The sequence below is a fragment of the Syngnathus acus genome, chromosome 13 (genome assembly GCF_901709675.1).
Source record: "Syngnathus acus chromosome 13, fSynAcu1.2, whole genome shotgun sequence".
Lineage (NCBI taxonomy): Eukaryota > Metazoa > Chordata > Actinopteri > Syngnathiformes > Syngnathidae > Syngnathus > Syngnathus acus.
Genome location: NC_051098.1, coordinates 15483614 through 15498452, shown reverse-complemented (window position 1 = coordinate 15498452; position 14839 = coordinate 15483614). Strand labels below are relative to the sequence as shown.

Below are 14839 nucleotides of genomic sequence, written 5' to 3'. Positions count from 1 at the left end.
AGATGATGTTGACCGCCAGAATGCGGTTTTTATTATAAGATAAAATTCTGAACATTACAAGCTTGAAATTACAAACCTGAGCTTTTGCTTTTGTAGTCTATGCTGTCGGATCTGACTGGGCCAGAGCGGCGTGTTGTGTACAAATCGACTGCCGCCCCCCTACCGCCCCCCTACCGCCCCTTTCTTCCTCACCGCCCCCCCAGATCTTTCCACCGCCCCCAGGGGGGCGGTACCGCCCACTTTGGGAACCACTGCTTTAAGGTAATATAACATTTTTATCCACCTGCGAACTATGCAAATTACCCCCCCCCTTCCCCCTGGAGCCATCTGGCAAGCACGCTGTTTCGAGCCCTGTGGCGCCAAACATATCACGTGTATCAGTTGTCCTGTCACACTTCATTTTAGAACTTGTTATTCTCAAGTCTTGTAGTTATTTTTGACTCACTTTATTTTTTAAAGTCATATAAATATTTAACTTTGCCAATTGTGTATCTCCACTAGAAGCGATTCAGTATTTATTTTACATAGTGCCCCCTAGTGGTCGAACAGAGTCTAGCACGTTTCACAGAGAATGGCTTCACATTTTTACAAAATACACATCGCACCTTTTTACAGGCAGTACAATAAATAATACAAATCAAGTGAAATAAATTACAGTGGCAAATTGTTTTGCTTATTGTGTCAACCAGACTCTTCCATGCTGTGAGGAATATTTGACTTTGGCGCTTTCACGGTAGCAACGTCTCTGCAAATAGCCTGCACGCCCCTCATCATTCTTGTGCCTTTTTTCTTTTCCTTTCACAACGACACTTGTTATGATTTATTGTTATTTCCCTTGTTGGCGGTGGCTTTTTGGATTTGAGTTCTAAATGATTATTGATTGGCAATCAGGCCCAACTGCATGTAAAGTACGTTGGCATCTGCGAGTGTTTTTTCTTGTACACCTCCTGCATGTGTGTCATGAACATGAATCGAACGTCGTAATGCCGGTTAGGGAAGCGGCTCATTCCGGTTCCGAGCTCGCGTCGCCTCCCCGGAGAGGCATGAAGACCTGCCGCGACTCATCAGTGGCATGCTGGATGATTTCATTGCGCGCCATCTTGCGGCGCAAATTCAACCCAAACAAGACAGCTTGAGAAGCTTTTACTGCGTTATTAGTACCGTTTTTTTCCGTGTATAATACGCAAAATTTAACTAATTTATTGTCCTAAAATCTGGGGTGCGCATTATACATGGGTACAAATTTAAAAAATTGTTTTGTTTTTTTAAGGAAATCATGGTACAACAAAACCAACAACAGGACTGACCGACAAAGACGTGGAACAAAAAGACAGGGTGACATTACCAAAGACAGGAACAGAAACCAAACAGACATCATGACAGTAACACATGCAATGATCCGACGGTGAGCGAGGGGCAGACAGGACTTAAATACAAAACGCGTTACAAGAACAATAGTGTGTTTGTACTGTGCTCTGGTCATTTCGTCAAAGAAGGGATAATAGTCCTCTTCTCTTCTTGACTGACAATGAATGTGATAGTTTAATACAATCAGCAAATAACAAAATGCGTATTACAGGTAATATTTTATTTGACAACACTTTGCCTTGTTCCTTTCGTCTCTGCTGTTCACTTCAAACACGCTCCATACGAACGCAATGCTCTCGTATCAGACGCTTGCTCGATCACCTGCTCGTTTGCTGTCACAATGTACCCTACACAAATCCGAAACATTTGTTGCGGCTCCGAGTCACGACGAGGGGCAAGTTTTGGTTTCCAAGGGTGTTTTTATTCCTCTTCAACGTCTCTCCCATACAGAGCCGCCTTTTTCACATGTCCGCACGTCACTTTCCTCTCTTTTCATCTGATCGCGGTGGTGCCTTTATGGGCAGTCGGAGAAATCAACGCCAACAAAAAAAAATACATCCAGCCTAGTTAAGACCATACCAAAGACTATAAAAATGGGACCCATTGCCTCCCTGCGTGTGTGACGATCATTGGGACTTCAAAAAAAAAAAAAAAAAAAAATTGGGTGCGTATTATACATGGGTACAGGCTTTTTTCCAGCATCAACATGCCATTTTTAGGGTGCGTATTATACATGGGGGCGCATTATACACGGAAAAAAACGGTACACTCTGTCATCTTTCTGTAGCCTATGAGGGGAACTGAAATCGAATTGAATTGCTTATAAAGAATAAGTTGGGCCTCTGGAAGTCCCGCACACGCATCCAGTAAGAAATTAAACAATCATAATTGTAACTATTTTTCATATATTGCCGTACAACGGACCCAAAAAAATGCGTTCAAGAAGGCACTTGATTAAAATTTAGTCGAGAATTTGCTTTTCACAATCTTAGTAAAATGCAATCATTGAAGAAAAACAAATGTAGTGCCGAGTTCCCAACAGTGTGAAAGTACCCTGAATGCACCGTGTTGGTTGCGCAGTAAGCTAGCGACGCTACATTATTTACGTTACGAAAGTAAATAAATAAATAAATAAATAAATAAAATGGAAAATTCTATTTCTCTGTGCGGCCCACAAAACAGCCCACGAACCAGTACCAGGCCGCAGACCACTGGTTGGGGACCGACCTTCTGCTTTAAGAGCATTGTGTCTATAATGGTTGTTTAACTTTGAAGTTATAAAATCAGCATTGCAAAGGCAGCTACAAAGGTCCGTGCCTGGCTGGGAAGCATGAAAGCGTATGAGACCATTAATACTTATTTTCAAAGATACACCATCATCTGCAGGTGCCTCCATTAAAAAAAAACATGTGTGTCTGTGCGCGTGTGTGTGTGTGTGTCACGTGAACAGAGTCACCAGAGGCATGGTCTGACCTTTGTGCTTCAAGTGCTCACATGCGAGCACACCTTGCTGGACATTTCAGAAAATCTATCATTGGGGTTGTGGTTTGTTGTGTGAGAGGTGTTTCTAATATTCAGTCCCCTTTCACGTCGCTAAAGGAACATCGCCTTTGGACAAAACATATTTTCAATGTCGGCGTTGCACGCAGCAGACTTGAAACGTGTTTCATTGCAGCGTGTGACTCAAAACACAGCATGTGAGCGTACGAACGGGGGGACAACAAGGCAAGCAATCTGCCCGCCTGTGGAAGCATTTAACGCCAAATTGCTATTTTTCCAACTCATGCATTCAGTATGTGGGAGGGGTGATGCATGCCAAGCAAGAGAGACAACACACCAGAACACACATCTCAAAAGCAGCTCTATCATCTGTATTGAGCACTTATTGACAAAGACAATTTTCCAAGCTCTTTGGCAGAAGGTGTATATTCTTTATCCTCTGCGACGAATGACTAATATTACGGCCGTACTGAGAAGCCAAGAGAGGAGCTGAGTCTCAAGTATGTAATTCTATTTAAGGGTGTCACTCCTGATGCTATTTTCTCATTTAAAAATCGCTTTTTAATTTAGTTTTGAAAGGCTGGAACGGATTAATGGCATATGTATTATTTTCAATGGAGAAAGATGATTTGAATACGCATCGTGAAAGAAGAAATTCTGCAATTGTATCTCAAGCTACCACTGTATAAATAACAAAGTGAAGTACATGAATAATGCCGCAAACAAAGATGAGTGCATGAAGACATCGGCAATTCATCGCTCTCTCAACAGCACGACTTGAGTTTAAAAATGAAACAAAATTCTGCCTTTCCTTTTCCAACCCCCTTTGGAATAACTGCGATGAAGGCTGCAATCAAAATGAGATTGGTGCCATTATTTAGTCCCCTCACATTTCCTTTGCACATTTTTCTGCCGGAAAATGAAACATTCGTCTCGCTATTTGTCCGGAATTTCACTTTCGATGTAAAGCCGCCTTCACGTGAGACGGCAGGTTGCCTCCAAGCGGGAGACTTTTTTTCTAATAATGACGGTGATGTAGAAAAACGAGGGCCTGGCGCGCCGCTGCGAAACGTTTGGTAGAGGAAATAACGGCAGGCAGTGATGGAGACGGGATGAAGGTCACGGTGGCGGAGAGAGCGTCATCAAGCTTCTCACCCTGACTGTGTGTGTTAATTAAGCTTTTTAAGTGAAGGGCCAAAGCAGATTACCGCAGCCCTCTGTCCTTCACCTCACACCTGGAACAACGTCCTCCGCGCGAGCATTAGCATCCATTTTACATGTGCTAGCTTTATTACCGCTGACCCAGCTACGGTAATACGGAATGTTTTTTTTCCGTTAAGCCATCTTTTCATTTGACAGCTATTTGTGTTAATAAACAATGTCATTTTTCTTGGATACACCCTTTTCACAACATCCACCTAATTGGGGTTCGTGTTACATGTTAGCATCCACGTACAACACTGTTAGCATTTTGCTTTGACTGTATTAAGCTGCTCCTCCCCCTCGCCACTTTGAGGAAGGCAAGTTGGACCTGGGCGCCGTGACTTGTAGCAAAGCTGACAGGGGCCGCAGATGTTGGCTGTAATTAATTCTTTCCGCTCCCCGCTATCATTCAGTAGCAGACGAGGCATCCGACACGGGCCGCGATGAAAGCATGTGGGGTGTTGACGCCACGATTTTGACCGTGCCGCTGGCGTCATCTGAAGGCGGCAATATCCTACAGTGCGCCTACGAAGCCTCTTTGAAACATTTCTATTTCTTTTTTTTTTTTTTTTGGGGTGATCTCAATCCACTGTTCACATCAACAGTGCTAACATGCTAACATGTAACACCTCATGCTAACGGCCTTTATTCGTGCTTGATTTTATTTCTCTCACTGACAAATTATTATCAATTTAAGCCAAGACAGTAAATGTAAGACTCTGAGTTGCACAGCGGAATTTACCAAGCCTCATTTGCATATTCTCGTCATATTGTGATTAGCACTTAAGCGCCGTCGTCTAGTATCGATTTGGCTTCTGTTCTCGCTACAAGCGGCGCGCTTAACTGATGATGCAAGTGTGAAGAGAACAGATGCAAGACTCGCTGCCGCCCCGAGCCGTCCAATCACTCATTACTAAGCGTACTAAAACAAAAAAAAATAATGATTGCTAGCTCCTGTGACTTTATTAGCTGGGGTTGGACGACGGCGCGGGAAACGAGGCGGCGGCGGCGGGTCTCAAAAGCGCAAACGCACGCAGAGACGGAAAACTCTAAAGTGAATCGCTGTGTTTGTTGCATTTCTGCGTGTGTGCACTTTGCGTCCACGTCTGATGTTGTTTTGCACCCACACTAATGAAATTCGCTCTTGTTGTCTTATGAGAGCCGCGCCGTGACTCACCGACACGTGGTCGGGAAAGTGAGACAGCTTGGAGTGCTTTTATCCTGGCTTGCTCACATCACCATCCCGTCAAACGCTCGCCCTTTGCTGCGTATTAAACGCTTGCGTCAACGAGGCGAGCGTACAGCCCGCTTTCTCCCCGGTGGCCTTTCCTAGCCAATTATGTTATTTGAGGGAGGGAAAAAAATCTAATCAGCATCTAATTCAAGGGATAACGACATATTCGGCGGTGTCGGGCCGTGCATTTGGTACCTGGGCCAGTTGCTCCTCCATTTTGTGATGGGCAGCAGGACTAGCGTCACTTCTTTTGCTAATTGGCTGTCATTAGGAAATCGAGCCTGCCTCAGTGACACGAGTCATTTTGTCTTAGACTCTTGACTTAACTTGACTTGAACTTGAGACACAATGACTCAACACACTTGATTGTTGTCAGTTTCATATTTTGACTTCAAAAATAAAATGCTACATTATTTAGTTACGGTTAGCTAGCGCACGCCGGGAATGGCGCTGTCATGATTGGTGAGTCACCTGTCAATCCGCAAATAGCACTGTCACGATTGGAGGATTAGCCTGTCAATCATTTGGAAGCCAATTCGACAAGCTCACGAGGGGTGCAGACTTTCCGCTATAAAAAGTACAGCAAGACTACAACCTCAGGTTTTGTCATTTGAAGACCAATTCTGCCTGATAACATCCTTAGCCTTTTGGTAAACAGCTAACGTTAGCTTGATACGATCTAAAGTTCACCACATCTCGTTTGACTCATAGACAGGAGACCCTTTCAAAAATTGAAATACGCGTGACCTAAACGAGCCAATCGTGTCATGATTTGACCTTAATGCATGACGTGGCAGGCATTCCTGAATTGAAACCGGTTTTAGTTGGGTCAGACTGGGTCTCGTCTCAGCGGCAACGTTACGCAGTCTGTCTGCCACCGGGTCACTGAGTTCGCCGCTGCAAGTCCAATTTGTACTTTCACCGACACTACTAGCTGCAAGGAGAATAAGCTGTATTCTAAGAAAATGGCAGGTTCCAAATTGGTTGTTAATGGAAAAGTGGTCAGTGAAAATTGGCAATTCAAAGAAGAATAGAATGAAAAATTCGCAGTCATGCACAAAATCCCTGTAGTGCAAGCAGGTTTATTCTCTCATCTACTGAATGACAAAAAGTGCTGCTCACTTCTAGTGGCGTGGATTTGCCCAAGCACAAGAAGCAGAAATGAGAAAAGAATGCACAACGGAAGTGATTTGGCAAAGAACAGGGTAGACAGGTCGAATGAAGCAAATCTCAAATTGCACTGGTGATTTATGCAAGCAGCTGTGTGATGGAATAAAAAATGCAGAGTGAATTTCCCGAGCTGCGGATGAATCCACTGACCCCGCTGATAATGTTCATCTGATGCTCTTTGTGAGATGAGTCAAAAAGGGAAGGCAGCGCGTTCGGCGTGCCGCAGTCAACATGGCATTTTAGTTAACTCTGTCATCGCTAATTTTGTGTTGGGATCTCAAAATGTTTCCTTTTCATATTCGATTTTGACAAGGCATATTTTTCCAGTTTATTTCAACTGCTGCATTTTTATTGGCGCTCATACAATTCATCAGTAGGATATATTTCGTTTTTATTTTTCCCCAATTAAAACAAAATAAACCAGACTATGTGAGTGTTTTTTTTAATTGGAATTTGTCAATTTGATTTTTTTTTTTTTTTTTTGCATGCTCTAATTGGGCTTTCAACAAATTAACTGTGGATTGAAATGCAAATGCAGTTTGCACACAAACGAAGGTTCCATTAATTCCTGGCACACTTTTTTTTTTCCATCAACACATTTTCATCTAAGCCTAATATGATACAGACAAACTTGAGTTTCGTAATTAACAGCTCCTCATGCTTCGATGTGTATCGAGTATAATTTCAGTTCGCTCTTTTCCAACAGGTGGAGGAAATCCGAGGTTTCATCGAGACACTGGCGGAGAAAGTCGAGGAGGTGAAGAGGAAACACAGTGCCATCCTTGCGTCACCAAACCCTGATGAGAGTAAGACGAATTTTTTCATGAACTTGTCTACCACAGCAGTGTGTTATTTTTGTTTTTGTATTTTTTTTAATTAGGGCGTGGTTGTCCATATTTCTAGCTAATTTGCTTATTATTATTATTATTATTATTATTATTTAATTGATTGGGGTATATTTGATTTTCTTGTGACCATTATTGAGATTATTTACGATATGGCGGCTAGAAAGTGATGGCGAACACCAGCCTGCGTTTGACCGCCGCTAGCATTAGCTTGACATCAGCTGTCATCCCATATCATCTGTCTGACATCGCCTCCTTGCCACTGAATTTCCCTGCGAGGGATTCACTCTCCCGAGACTGGAGCTCCTAACCTAATGCCGTATCATTTTAAGCCTTATCCATGTTGCATTGAGCTGATTACATTTCCCACGCCTTAAGTTCTTCTTTTTGTCAAGACATCATTTATTTGACAAAACACAACACCATAAAAAATATGCAGTGTAATAATTATAATCATCAGAATTGATATATTCGGTGTGAAATCTACTCTCATTTAGTTCAATATTTTCATGGCCATTTTGCAGAAGAGCATTCAACTGTGCTGTCACGCATCCTCGCTGGCAAAATGAACAAAGATATGCCGGCTTTAGAATGTCTCTAGAAAGTTGGGCGCTATCCAAGCGGTTTGCGGCCACCATTTACAAAAGTCTGTGGACGTTTTTGTAAATGGGAAACAATTTGTCCAAAAAATGCTCCTGTTGAGCCTCCAAGGAGAACAGCTCGTCCTGTTCCTACCCACATGTTCATTATCAGTCGTAATCACCCTTCTTGCGACCTCATTCGTCTTTTCTCACACTTTCTCATTCTCACCAAGCTATAGATTCAGACTCTCCATTGAAAAAAAAAAAAAAAGAGCTGCTCCCCAAAAACCTCATTGACCTTCCTTCTTCTTGATCCCTCACCGCCTACCTGCCTGAGGAAACATCGATTCGCTTCCTAGGTACAGGTGTGAGTCAGACGAGACCTCTTTAACGAGTCCGTGTGCGCCTCGACATACAGAGCTGCACCGTGTCTCATCGAAGATACCGATCAATGTTGTGTGCGTACATACGTGTGCTATATGCACATCAATCAGTAGCTGATGTCAGGATCGTTCGTTACTGTCCACTTAATAGTCCGCCCGGCCCTGAATCGCTTTGGCCATTTTACCGCCTCTAATGTAACTTACCATTGTGTTTCACCAATAACTTCCTGACGTGTAATATTTCCCACTCATCAGCCTGTCAGAAGGCCAGCGAGGCAGAAAAGGAGCAAGTATGACATGTATCCAGCTCTAAATGCCAGGTGTCTTAGCAGTCAGGAGAGAGAGAGTCCTTTTCATTATTAGAAGACATGCCACGGCATGAAAGAGGGATCGTGACATGGAGGCTTTCACTCGAGCGGTAAATCACCTTTTTATAGATCCATTGAGTCAATGTATATAAGAAGATTCAAACCAAATTGAATCTTTGCTCTGACCTTCTTGTATGGAGTTCCACTATTCGTAATAAGTGCACCGATACTAAACGTCGATACCACCGGCATGCCGTTTCGTATTTTGGACACCGCTGCTGGAAATTGTCCATAAGAGTGAATGTTGATGTTGTTTTATGCAAGTCGCTATTTGTCGGAAATTCCAGAGGATGATCAATGGGTTACATTGTGCTGATTTATAATCATGACATTTTTACCTCGACGTACATTTTTAAACGGATCTTGAATCGAATCTCATAAGAATCTCATTTGCATATGTCAAGTGACTATATAATAATTGGCATGATAGGGTGTTGAACGTTTCGGTTTCTCTTATGGGTAATTACCTGCCCCGCCCCCCCAGGACTGCGAGTCCAGCGTCATGACCTCAGGACCTCATCCTTCACTCTCCGTCACTGCCCCCCCCACAGTGTTCTATGACTAAAATGCTAATTACAATGCATTTGCATATACTGAATAAATGCGTGTGCACACACACACACAAGGACTTGTGTCATTTCTTGGCAGAAGCTAACTTGTTATATTTTTAGCTACATGACCCAAGTCTCATTTCCAGCCACTTAATTGCATCATATACTGTTTTGATATTGGGGATTATTGGCCTTGTCCACCTTTCTTTCTCATTACCATGACTGATGATGTGACAGGCGATGGATTCTCTCACGAAAGGTCAGAAGTTATTGATGATTGGGTTTGCCAGAGAAGGGTCAGAGGCCTTCTCACTCCCCCGGGAGAGTTGAGAAGTTTAATAAAAGACAGACGTGCCTGTGTAGGAAAAAGCCTGAGGAGGCTTTGAATTTTTATCAAGTTAAAAGGAAAACATGCTGTGTGTTAGCAGTTAGCCTTAACTGACATTAAAAGTCAATTACTTTCAGGCATTGATGAAGCTGGGGGGGAGTAAGGATAAACCCCCAAAAAATAGAGACTACCCCAAAATTCTACAGTAAAAATGCCGTGAAACAGTCTTTATATGAAAAAAATACCCCCAAAATTTTAAAATACCCAAAAGTCAATGATCTAGCCCGCCACCTTTTCCAAGCATATTTCAGAAGGGGGCAGTGCCCCTGCGGCCCCCCCACAGCTCCGTCTGTGATTCCAGCTGTTCAAAATCCATTGCAATTACGATGCAAATCATTTTTGTGTTGCATTCAAATGTGAAAATGTGGACTTTTAGTCTCTTGCATTATTTTATATTGTCTCTTGTGCTGCCTTCCAGAAAATGAGTCCACAAATAAACACACACTTTGGGATTTCACACAGGGTGATGTAAGAGGACAATTAGACTTCTATTGTTTCCTTTATTTTCATGCTTAAGTGTATGCAGTGTGGTAGTTCATTTATATATATATGAAGTAAAGTAAGCAAAATAAAGTACGAATAAATAACAATTAGGTCCACCACTGCAACATTTCAGTGTGTTTTCCCAATGACGATTATTTAACTGCCCCCACTTTCTAAACACTCCTGAGTCATCAAGTCAACAGCTCGGGAGATACACGATTTTAATTGCAGTCTTTTGCTGGGGGTGCTGAAAGCAACTGCCACCCCCTGAAGGCCGCATGCCAACACTCCCAACACCTTCCACAGAAACAAAGTGGCGATTGTGTGGTGGATTTGTGAAGAAAGTATATTTAATATTCACCAACCTTTATTGAAGGAATATTACAAATTAACCTCTTAGGGTGTTATTGCCGCATACCAGTTGCCCATCCCTGATGTAAGCGATTTTAAAAAATGATTAAGCCTCACTCTATAAAAAAATCATTTCTGCTTAAGAAGCTAACTAAGCTAACTAAACACACAAACTGCAATAAATGTCCTTTCATTGATGACGTGTAGCATCCTCCTCCTTCCCGTTTTGGTCGAAATATTTTCCTATATTGCATAAAAATAGTAGAGCCGGCAAAAAAAAAAAAGTAAATCCTCAATCTGTGTCTTACGAAAGTTTTTTGCTCAAGAAACTAATCAACAACTAAACGTTCAACAAGCAGTACTACCCCTCAAGCGGTCATGCGGAGGACACGCAAACTCACTGACTTGTAAATGGAAGTGAGAACACGCTGAGTCATTAACACTTTTGCGGCCCTCAATCGTTTCTGCTGCCGCTTAAAAACGGCCTTCCATCAGGCAACTTGTTAAGTGACGCACAGCAGGAGGATTTTAAATTAACAGTGACACGTCATGCTAAATTATGTAGCCGCCTTTTGTAGCATCAATTTCCCCTGAGGACTCAAAACTAGTGGTTTAAAAAATAATTGACTCTTGGAAATGTTGACCTTGTACTGTTGGTTTATGAAATGTTTCTTGATTGTGTAGTGAGCGGAAATAAAGCAAATGGAGCGCACGACTTGCGCTGAATTAAGAAGCGGCGCTGAATAATTGATCCTGTTGCCGCCGTAAAGGATTTTTTAACTGTACAGGCACAGTGTTACTTTTTCCAGTTGGCTTCTACCGTGAGAAGCTTTCAACAGTTTTCTTTTCTTTTCGCCAGGCGCACCAATTAGCATTTTGTCAATACAGCTAATAATAATAATAATGTGATGGCTATTTTGAAGTGAGTTGTGGGTGTATAAATTGCTGCAGGAGAGATTATAAGTGCTGAAATGGCAAAGTGATAGCAGCCTGCGCCTTCTATTAAGATTTTAATAGAGTAAACAGAGCACTCTCGGTCAAAGCCTGAACATTTTGTCTGTGAAAGCAGCGAGCTAGCGTCTTAATAGCTAGCGGAAGGTCAGGTTTCACGCAGATCCACCTGCATGCGAGGGAACTGAATATAATTAGATCCGACACAAACACGACAAAATTCTGCTCGGTCTGGCGAGATCCGACAGAGATTAAAAAGCATCGGAATGTATTAGATTGAATTTTTAATATTAAAGTTGATATGCTGCCAACCAGGTGAGACTGGATTTCATTTGGCCATTGTAGAAGACGGGAAAGTTTGTGTATGAGGAAATAAAGACCCGAAAACAACTTTGAATTGATCAATACCTTTTGAAATGCTGCCTAAGATAACTAAAAATTAAGTGATAAATATGAAGTACAACATGTAGTATTCTAAAAATAGCTCATTATGTTTACTAGGAAAGTCGTCAAAGTGATCATTTGAAAAATGAACATTTTTCACTGGCAAGATATTATTATTCCTTTGCAGCTTGAGTTGATGTATGCTATTTATAACCTCAGTCCCAGTCAAGGTAATGGCTGCTAAAAATCGAGATTCCTTCAGGCAGGCTGAGAGCCTATTTGGCGGAAAGCGCCGAGAAGTTCACTCACATGAACTGTGCTCATTATGTTTGATATTTTACACCAGTAAAATTGTCTCTAATGGCGTTTGAGTGTTCAGTAATCATTTCCCTTTGGGTCATCAAACTGGTTTTCCCATCCAATCGATTTCTCTGCTCCGATCCGATCCCCGTCGCAAAGCAAAAAAAACAGCAAACACCAACTGATGAGGTCAGCCTTCAAAAAAGCCCCGCCTGGAGTCTCCAGCAGTCAATAAGCAGGGCAAACACACAAAGGACTAGTCATAGATTGACAGAGAAGAGACGGAGGACCGAGATAACACCGCATCGGAAAAGGAGCAAATTAAGCGGCGTTACAGCGAAGGAATCTATGTAGGTCACGGTGCTCTGACTCAAGGTTGACAATCACAAAGAAGGAGAGCTGATGGACTGTTTCTTCTCGGAAGGAAGGATATTGAGCTGATGTTTATCTGCTTTATCTATTTGACTCTCATTTACCATGAAGTCACAGTGGAAAAAAGATGAGTGTGGAATTCCAGCAAGTTGCTGAATTGTGGAGCACCAGTGCAATTGTTCCTGCTAAGTGTTTTCACAAGTGGTGCCTGACTGTTATGCCATCTGGAGGTCATGTTAGTAAATTGCACAAGTGGGACCGAAAGGGGAGACTAATGACGTAAATACTGCATCTCTCCGTCTTCAGTTTAGTTGTTTACAGAGCGCCAAAACACAACTAGTCATCCCAAGCTATTTTTTTTTTAATTTATAAAGCAGATGAATCACATTGCTTAATATTAAACCTTCGGTTCTTCCACACCAAATTCATCTAAGCCTGCCTTGCTTGTTAGGGCGCTAGCTTATCCGGGATATATAAATCGAATGTTTGGTGAGCCTTCTTGCGCGCTGCTGTGTGTTGTCTCCATCATTTTATAGCCCAGCGGGAAACTTTTCCCCAGTTCACTTCAATTTGTCTCTCGTGCTCACGCCGCACGCCTCCCCTTCCTTCCTCTTCTGCCACTTTGGAAACAATCTGAAGCTGGTGAGAGGCCCGGCTGTGCGCGTCGCCATGGCAACGCAGTATTAATGGCGGCAACAAGCGTGACCTGAAGATTCCCTTCGAGGGCGTCAGGGAGAGGGACGAAGTGTGAAGCCACAGCTCAATTGATTCCTCAATTTTGCCCTCTAATTTGCCTTCCTCGCACTTGAACTGATTCATCAGCGAGTGCGCTCTTCTTTTCTTTGCCACGGCCAATTACAAGGCTCGATGGACACTTGATGGAGCAGGTTGGCCTCCCCTGTTTGGCAACCGGGAGAGGGTCTAATCTGACTCGCTAACACAAACGTGCCTGCTTTCTATTCCGACTCTAACTGTGACTCCGCTGACCTCATGAAGGGTTTCTATGGTTACACTCATCCATAACCTTACACCCCTGAGTTTGTTGAAAAGTTGAAAAACTTCTTCAACAAATACTCTGCTGGTCGCCACAAGCCCAACTCCCTTAATTGGTGAATATATTTGAGTGTTTGTAAAGTTATTATAGAATTATAATTTTTTTTTTGTTTTAATTTATTTATTATTTTATTTTTATTTATTCATCTTCTGAACCGCTTTTCTTCACAGCATTTTTTTTTTTCCTCATTCATTTTGTCCACCATAATTGTTCTCCAATATTGCCAAGTGTATTGGCAATTCCAATATTTGGTTTCATTTAGCTTTTTGATTGATTTTTTTTTTTTTTCCTCTAAACCTTTTGACTATCATCCTTTATGTTGTTTCGTGTGTTGTCAAGTGTCTTGGGGACCGTTTGAAAGGTGCCAGACAATTCCATCCATCTACTGTCCCACTTCTCCTCATTAGGATCTCGCGTGAACTCCAACCAATCATGGTAGACATTTTGACGAGAGGTCAGGACTCATCGTCCGTCGCGTATATTCAGCCTCTGCTTGTAAAACGTAAACTTTCAATTAATTGGAAGATGCAAATGACTGTGAGAGTAGTGTGTCGGCAAATTGACACTTGAGAAACTTGTAAAGGTCGTTTTTCATGTTTACCAGTCTCCTGTGACTCATTATCATATGGAGATGTGGCTTTTTTTGTCATCAAGATGATAAATTACCTTCTTACAAATGGCAATTAATGCCCCAGGGTCGTTTGTTGAGTGCGTCAAAGCCATTATTTTTTTTCCCCCACCTTCCTGTAAAACCAAATGAGTTATCTTTGTATATAATTTGAGAACTTTTTATGGTTAACATTTACGCAGCTCTTTTCCAAAATGAGGACGCAATGCAAGCATTTAGCGTATTTACAGCGGAGCCATTTCCGCCAATGTGGCCGAGTATTTTTGCCCTCGAGTGGCCTCGGAATTGTGGCCACTTTTCTCCGCGTCGGTTGCCATTACTCCTCCGCCTTCAGTTAAACTGGACGCCACGCTCCTAAAAGCAGAAGTCAGGTGGAATATGTTTTTGCGAGTTTAAATTTGCACAATACAGAGAAGTCGTAAATGAGATGGAGCGATCCTCTGGGGAAACGAGATGGTAGGTTTGTTTGTGAGCCATTCCAAGATGAGACAAAATCAGTCATCACATCGGAGCCTGAGTTCCTTTTTTTGTTTTCTTCTCCATCGCAGTTATGAGCTATTAAATGAAAATCCCATTAGTACTTTAAAAGGGAAGCCGAGTGTTCAAGTTGGAAAGTAAGCATCAGCATTAGTTTTGCAAATAATTCAAATATCTTAGAGCAGTCAGTGCATTTCAGTTTTCGATTTAAATATTGTTATTTATTCAGATTCAAAGCAAAGTCATTT

At 42.2% G+C, this 14839-nt stretch overlaps 1 protein-coding gene across 4 annotated transcripts in view; it reads left to right on the top strand.

Moving 5' to 3' along the window:
- stx1a (syntaxin 1A (brain)) overlaps positions 1 to 14839 on the top strand; it is a 28704-nt gene that overhangs the window by 6505 nt on the left and 7360 nt on the right. For all 4 annotated transcript variants that reach the window (XM_037268310.1, XM_037268312.1, XM_037268314.1 and 1 more), the window contains exon 3: positions 7182 to 7281. In XM_037268310.1, the coding sequence (XP_037124205.1) occupies positions 7182 to 7281 (100 nt within the window). The remainder of the gene's footprint in view (positions 1 to 7181; positions 7282 to 14839) is intronic.